This window comes from Cynara cardunculus, assembly GCF_001531365.2.
Source record: "Cynara cardunculus var. scolymus isolate 2C chromosome LG 1, CcrdV1, whole genome shotgun sequence".
Taxonomy (NCBI): domain Eukaryota; kingdom Viridiplantae; phylum Streptophyta; class Magnoliopsida; order Asterales; family Asteraceae; genus Cynara; species Cynara cardunculus.
Window position 1 is genome coordinate 15,666,057 of NC_037528.1, and position 7,833 is coordinate 15,673,889.

The following is a 7,833-nucleotide window of genomic DNA, read 5'->3' on the forward strand; positions in this document are numbered from 1 at the left end:
ACTCCATGGCTTTTAAATTCCATGGCTTATCAATGGCATATAGGTAAGCTTAAAAGCTGGATTTTGATTGTTCTCCCAAAATGCAAGGCCTATCAATAGGCTTGGCCATAAAATCATCATTTATTTTTTCCTAGGGACTCATGCATTCAAGTGACCCCATGGTACATGGGCTTAATAAACTGTTGAGTTCTGTAGCTAGCTATTTTGTTGTTCTTACCAGTATCAATACTACAGTAGAAGGGGAATAACAAAGAGATATTTTGATGACACAACATGTATGAGTTTGTCTAATGTTGTTTTACTTGTAAAGACTAAAGAGATGATATATTTTCTGCTTTACCCATCTTAAGTTCTATGGTAAGATTGTTACCATTGGACTTCCTCCCAATCAATCTTAAAATATGGTTGTTACCAGGGTTTGATCTCATAGACGACTATTTGTTTTTATTGATAGTGTCATTATTGTAAGAAAGAATGTAACAATCTAAACTGGTTTTTATGTTACAAAATTATGATATATATGAAAGAATTAGTGCCTTTTGACCATACCTTTGTTACTGCTTTMTTTTTCCACATGGTGTTATTTGTTTGAATAGTAAAGGTACATTCATAATGTTTATAATATGATATATGTTGATTACTCTGCTATTGCAACAATCTGCACCAATGTTATATGCCACACAAATGCAGCTCAAATCATGGTAAAGTGGCATAATAAGCAGCATGTAGGAACAATATATACTGTCAACAACCCTAATCCTAGGCCGTAAATTAAAAAGGACTGTAATACAACTGCTGATGCGATTTAGAAGCTTTGCAAATTGCCATTGGTGTAACTACCCTCAAGTCAGTAAGAAAAATGAGTTCTGTGAAATGAGTTCCAAACTCCGTAGTTTCTATTACAGAAAAATGAGTTCTGTAACTACCCTCATGTTGTCTGATGAAATTATTACACGAAATCCTAATGAGAAAATGAGTTATGTGAAAGCTCTTTTAACTTTTATTTGTTCCATCTAAATTTTAAACAGAGCTGGTTTCTTGCTTTATTTGATTGAGAGAGCAAAGAAATGCCTAGATTTTTCGGCCAAAAGAATCTCATTTCACAAACTTTCTAGGTCAAGCYTGGTGCAAACAGTATCATTGCAAATCACAAACTCTGTTTAAAGATTCAAGCTATTGCACGAAATCCTAAAATTTCTTTCTAGCCTCTTCTTCAAAGATTCATATAGATTGGAAAGGGAAGTCTTATTACCTGCTCAAGCGAGACGAAGAGGCGAAGAGGATGAGCACCGGTTCAAGCAGGTTGAAGATCAGAGAGGAAGAGAGAACCGGCGAGAGCAGTGGGGAGTTGGAGGAGACCGGCGAGAGCAGTAGGGAAAGCGACGAGAGGTGGGGAGATGGTGGAGACGGGCGACAGATTGGGGAAATTTGTGCGAGAAGTAGCAGCAGCGTGGAATCAGAGACAGACTTGATGGGTTTATATGGAATGGGCCTATATAAATAAAGGGGAACCCAACCCACTATCCCGGAATGAGACAGACTTTAATGGGCCCAACCCACTTAATGGGCCTATACGTGGAATGGGCCTATATAAATTTTCAAACAGAAACCAGGGTAACTGTTGCTTCTTTAATTGTTGTGCAGTCCGGGTTAAATGCGACACACGGTCAAGGTTGACCTGGGACTCCTGAACCGAAATTGTGACCAACTGAGATTGGTTATGGTCCAACAGTTCGGAATCGATTATGAGTTTTCTGGAAAAATAGGCCCGGTTCATGACCGATCGATTATGTATAAGAACCGCTTTTTAATGCCCTATGTCGTATGAGACACACCGAAACATATTAGGTATGGTTAACAGACAGGGGTGTAGCCTTAGACGGTACGGATACAGTTTATGATTCAGTCAAAATTCAAAATAACTATATCAGTGTTTAAGTTGTACAATACCAAGGGCTTTTAGGTAGGTGAATGCCATTTATTTATATGATCTATAGCAGTATAGGACATGATAAATGTTTTAGAAGCACGTTTTATTTATATCAAGGTGAGCATCTTCTGCTCTTTTGTAAACTAAGATATATACATAAAAGGAAAGTTGTTTCTCATATGTGTTGTATACTTGGGTGTTTGAAATGCATACATTTTTGTAGAAGTAAAATTCATTTTTTTGTCAACATGTATGTTCATTTAATTTTTAAATACAGTAAACATAGACGAAATTGTCAGGACGCTAACCATGGGGAAAGTATGGCTACCCCATACACCTAGTATGCCATAAAACGAGGGCCCACCTTTACATCAAAACTCACAAGATTTATGCATGAAAAAAATCTTTACATGTTTGATGAAACATATGTAAGTACATTTGATAGTTACTATTAGTCGATTGTTTGTTTACGTGTGTGTGTGTGTGTGTGTGTGTGTGTGTGTGTAGAAAGAGAGATGGTTTCATTTGCAAACCACTTTTATGATGCAAATTTTGCAACCCTTGTAGATGCCACCGATATCATCAATCAAGGGTCAAGATTTATTTGAGTTATTTATATTAATAGATTAATTAATTTTAAAATAATAAATTAACAAAAATAAGGAAACCAGATGAAATCGTTATTATTAAGGAAATGTGATCACTTTTCAAATCAAATCTTGTATACAAGTTACCAAATTCACAAGAACATCTTCAAGTATTTCATCAAACATGATTCGTCTTAATGGATGTAACCTTCAAAGGTTTCACGGCTTTTGATTGTTTCATTGAATCAATATTATGACACCTTATTGAAACCATACTGAAACATAATGAAACCGTTATGAAACTTTATTGCGACCATAATGAAACCATAGTGCATCATAATGAAAATATAGTGAAACCTTATTGAAATTAAGACTCGCATATTTTAGTCAATTAATGGTTGTTATAACGAGATATTTTTGGTCAAAATCAACGTGTCGGAGACCACAACTACGATGAAATTATTGGTTTGCCAACTTTAAGTTTCTAAAAACAGTAAAAAAAGAAAGAAAGAAAGAAAAACTAATCATAGTAAACACAAGACTCGGTCTATATGCAAACGTTAACCTTTAACATTTAAAATTCCTAGATTTGTTCATTTTATATTTCTTCTATCGTTCATTTGGATTAAAGGTAGTTCCTTTGGGATCATGGCAATGGGGAATGATGGTATGGAAGATTCAAACATCTCGGACGTGGAAAAAGGCAATTTCGTTATTAATTCAGATCTCAATGCTTCCTCAAATCCTACTATTGAGTTTGTCCAAAGGGTATGTTTCTGATCTACAATGCAACCAATATCATACATCTACGTGTTAGACCCACTTGTTTGGTTTGTTTCTCGTGTTATACAGTTGTTAGCCGAGTTTATTGGGACGTATATTATTATTTTTATCGGTTGTGGATCGGTGGTGGTGAATAAGCTTTACGACGGCATAGTCACGTTTCCTGGGATATGTGTCACATGGGGCCTAATCGTTATGATTACAATTTATGCTATCGGCCACGTCTCCGCCCACTTCAATCCTGCTGTGACCATCGCTTTAACTCTCTTGGGTTTGTTTCCATTTAAAGAGGTATATTGTACTTTGGTCCATCAAATCTTACACCACTCTACACACTTAAAAATATAAATATAAATTAAAAAAATCTTGTATATCTCACTCTATGTCTTTTGAATTAAAATACAGACCATGTTTGATCATGGAAGTTCATGTTTCACATTAACGCCTTAATAAACTCACATTCTTTTATGTAGGTGCTTCTTTACATTATGATGCAGTTGCTAGGATCGATTCTCGCTAGTGCAACATTGTCGTTGATTATAGATATTACTCCCAAAGGTTTTTTCGGGACAACACCATCTGGCTCGGCCATGCAATCACTTGTAGTTGAGATCATCGTGGCCTTCGTCTTAATGTTCGTTATTTCAGGTGCCGTTAATGATCACAGGGCGGTAAGTTTTTTACCTGCAATTTTTTTTTTTTTTGTAAACAACTAATTATTTTTCAAATTACAGAATAACAAATTAATTTGTTTAATTCAAAATTGAATTTATTCATGTTTTGTGTTTAACATTGAAGTGCTTAAATGTTTAAAAAAAATATATCAACGCTAAATAAAAAAGATATTTTTTAATTAAAACTTGCAGAGAAAAGAGCTTGGAGGGGTTATAGTTGGCATGACCATAGCAGCGAACGTCTTTGTAGGAGGGTAAGTTTATTCTTTGTAAATGGAGTTATTTATTTTTAGGGTAATTTGCTTTTAGCTATTTTGTAATATACTTAATGAATTTTGTTTTATTTATTTATTTATTTAAATTTAGACCGATTTCTGGAGCATCGATGAATCCAGTGAGAAGCCTTGGACCAGCCATCGTAAGGCATAATTACAAAGCAATTTGGGTGTACATCCTCGGTCCACTCATCGGAGCGATTACTGGAGGATTTACTTATAACTTACTTAAGCCAACAAACAAATCTTTTAACGAATTATTTAAAAAAAGTTAACGATTATTTTGTCTCAATGTATTTTGTTCTTTAAAAAAAGAAAAGACGCTCCAATGATTTTTTTCCTTTTGTTTTTATACAAATAGAAATATTATAAAAAGTATATACTCTACCGTCAATAAAGAGCGTCTTTTCACAAGAGTCAAAGAAAATTCTCCTTTTTTCAAGGACGTGGACATGACCCATCCACAACAAGTACGAACTAAAATCGGGTCTTTTTCATGCTCAAGAACTATTTATCAAATGCTTATATGGTAAGAGCTTACTGAAAGATTATGTGCCATCATAAAAAATTGATTGATAAAATACTTTTCAAATATTAGAATTTATCATTAATAAATGTTTACTATTCATTGTAAACTTATCCCTGTGTGTAAAGGGCTTATGATTAATGAAAATTACATATTCATTCTTTCTATTTATTGTTGTCTTATTATGTTTTTCTTATAACATGTTATCAACACGTGCTCTCTGAAAAGCTAATTAACGTTGAATAAGTTTTTTTTTTCCATTGCTAAAATAAAAAGCCAGATATAATTCTCCCTCTCTCTCTAGATTTTTTTAAATAATGATCAAAATATGATTCACGTTAATATTATCATGTTGTTTGTTGATTTCACATATTTGACAATCCAGTAGCGGATCAATTTCAACAAGCCTCACGCTTCATGGAGATACTGGATAATTAGGAACTGCGTATCGCCTCTTTTAGTGTAAATTCGTTTTAAGGGGGGTGTTTGAGATTGCTTATAAAAGCTGTTTTTTTAACTTATTTCAGTCTGACACCGGTGATAAGTTGTTTTATGGTATTTGGATAAGAAAAAAACTGCTTATACCGGTGCCAAACCGGTAATAAGTTGTTTTTGATAAGTTAATTCTTCCTGACTTATGAAAAACTGCTTATTATCAGTTTACAATTTTAATCTTGTTTTATTTAACTCCGGTCTGATACCACATAAGTTAATAAGCATTTTTACAAAAAAAACATAAGTTGTTTTAAATAAGCAATCTCAAACCCCCCCTAAATATAAACCATGGCTATTTTTTTTTTTTTTTGTTAATGGTATATGAAGGTTTGTAGGTTATTGTATTATATTAATAAATCTTTATTTTTTATTTCTAATAAAATTTATTGAAATATTATTTAATTTTTTTATTACTAGAGTATAAAATTAGCCCAAAAAAGTTTTATAAAATCTATTAGTAGTCATGTTAAAAAAAAACATAAAAAGAAAACGTGATGGTCTTATGTTGCTATATTTTAGCGTCTTCGAGTTTTTATAATATTATTTTTCGAACCCAAAAGTTTGATCTCTGTGTCCCGCCACTTGTTGTCCATATGACTTAAAGCATTTGTCTAAGATTTAGAGGCGAAAGATCATGTGAGAATGAGCTTTAAAATGAGAACCGTAAGAACAGATCTGGACTCTTGATTACTTTTAGGGTGCATTTGGTTTGCAGGAATGTGTCTGAGGGATTTGGATTCCCAGGAAGGATTTGGATTCCATGGGATTTAAAATCCATTCATGTGTTTGGTTTGCAGGATTTGGATTGGATTTGAAATCCATTCCTCTGTTTGGTTTGTAGGATTTGGATTTGGAAAAAAAGCATCATCCATAAGCACACCAAGAAACAGATGCCAAGAAACAGCAGTAGTATTGGGTATCCTTACTCAAAAGAGGAGGAAAGAGAGAGAAGCAAAATAGTTTTCCATWCACATACTGTAAGCAGAAGCAAAATAGTGGCTGTACATAGACATTCACCGATTATTAATTTCACACTAGTATATAGGGATAGGGATAAATACATGTCATGTATATTCAACCTAATCTGTCAAAATTGAAAGATTTAACCTCATCTGTGTTCATAGTTTAGATAGAAATCGAAAAGGGGAAAAGGGGAAAAATCTGTGTTCATAGTTTAGAAGGATTTACCTGTTTAGTGATGGGAGAAGGCGGTTTATCAGCGAGGACCACAGTGGGAGACGGCGAGGGAGACGGTGGGCGACGAAGACGGTGAGCGACGACCACCGGCGGAAACGATGATCGACGACGGTGAGCAATCAATGGAGGAGCGGTGTAAGCTGTGGGAGAAGATGGAGACGAGAAGATGGAGAAGATGAAATCCCACGGGAATGGATTTTAAAAACCCGTGTATTTTCAAAGGATTTTGAAATCCATAGTTCACGGGATTTTAAATGAATCCTAGGATTTGAAATCCTACCATTCCTGCAAACCAAACACATGATTGGAATGAATTTTAAATCCAAATCCCTCCAATTTCATTCCATTCCTGCAAACTAAACGCACCCTTAGGGAGAGGCTAATGACACCCATACCCCTTACCAATGACACCCCTATCTCCCTATATAATAATGTTTTTTTGTTTACTTTTTGTATTTTTGTCTTTTTGTTGTCTTATACTAATTTTCTTTTACTCAATTTATTTAATTGTAAATATATTACTATTACAAATATTATTTATTATTATGTAAAAATATTATTACCGAAAAAATATTATTTTTTAATCAAAATTTCTATTAAAAATATCATCTGTTTAATTTTCTCTTTTAATATTTTTTTTACTGTTACTTTTTTCTAATAATTATTTTTAAGGAAAATATATATTTTTCTTTTTAAAATAACGATTTATTAAAAAAAACAACTTTTTTATATTACCAAACTACATATAAATTTAATATAATAATATTATTATCAGATCTTTACGTATTATAAAAACAACAACCTTTTTATACTACCATGATATGTAACATTTTTCGGATGAAATGATCCAAGTAACCAAATTTTAAAAGTTCGATGATTTATTTATTAAAAAAATACATGAAAGAATGATTTTTTTGTAAATAACTATGACTCAGTGAGTTGCACGATATTAACTCTTTTATTTTATTTTATTCACAATCTTTTAATTACATCATTTTAAAAATATTAAAATAACCCAAGAATTTTAAAATACTACTTTATATAAAAGTGATAAAAAAATTTAAGTCATTTTATAAAAATAACTTTTAAATTATACAATTTTAAAAATATTAAAATAATATAAGTAATCAGTTTTCTAAAAAACTCAATCATTTAACTATTTAAAAAAAATGCAACAACTTAATCAATCAACATAAAAAGAGTTCAACAACTTATGCAATAAAAAAAAGGTTTAAGAACTTAATAATTCAAAATGAAACAATTTCTTTAATTTTCTGAACTTTTTTCTTAATTTAAATTCAATACAAATGATTTCTACAAACATCTCATCAATTAAAATAACTAATTAATTATAAAAATTAACTTT

General features: G+C 32.2%; 2 protein-coding genes across 2 annotated transcripts in view; one reads left to right on the forward strand and one right to left on the reverse strand.

Moving 5' to 3' along the window:
• LOC112519672 (WW domain-containing protein ZK1098.1-like) overlaps positions 1–1,446 on the reverse strand; it is a 5,877-nt gene extending 4,431 nt beyond the window's left edge. The window contains exon 1 of the mRNA XM_025127892.1: positions 1,253–1,446. The gene's annotated coding sequence lies outside the window, so the exon portion shown is untranslated. The remainder of the gene's footprint in view (positions 1–1,252) is intronic.
• Positions 1,447–3,165: 1,719 nt separating this feature from the next.
• LOC112500387 (probable aquaporin NIP-type) lies at positions 3,166–4,524 on the forward strand. Its single transcript, XM_025103875.1, has 5 exons — positions 3,166–3,285; positions 3,370–3,591; positions 3,774–3,971; positions 4,167–4,228; positions 4,341–4,524. The coding sequence occupies exons 1-5, from the start codon at positions 3,166–3,168 to the stop codon at positions 4,522–4,524; spliced, it is 786 nt and encodes a 261-aa protein (XP_024959643.1).
• Positions 4,525–7,833: the final 3,309 nt, after the last annotated feature.

What these genes read in the sequence shown, in the direction of transcription:
- LOC112500387 (XM_025103875.1), top strand. Translation starts at nt 3,166, where the DNA reads ATGGCAATGGGGAATGATGGTATGGAAGATTCAAACATCTCGGACGTG. An exon ending in CTATTGAGTTTGTCCAAAGG is followed by an intron (nt 3,286 to 3,369) that starts GTATGTTTCTGA and finishes CGTGTTATACAG; the next exon opens with TTGTTAGCCGAGTTTATTGG. An exon ending in GTTTGTTTCCATTTAAAGAG is followed by an intron (nt 3,592 to 3,773) that starts GTATATTGTACT and finishes TCTTTTATGTAG; the next exon opens with GTGCTTCTTTACATTATGAT.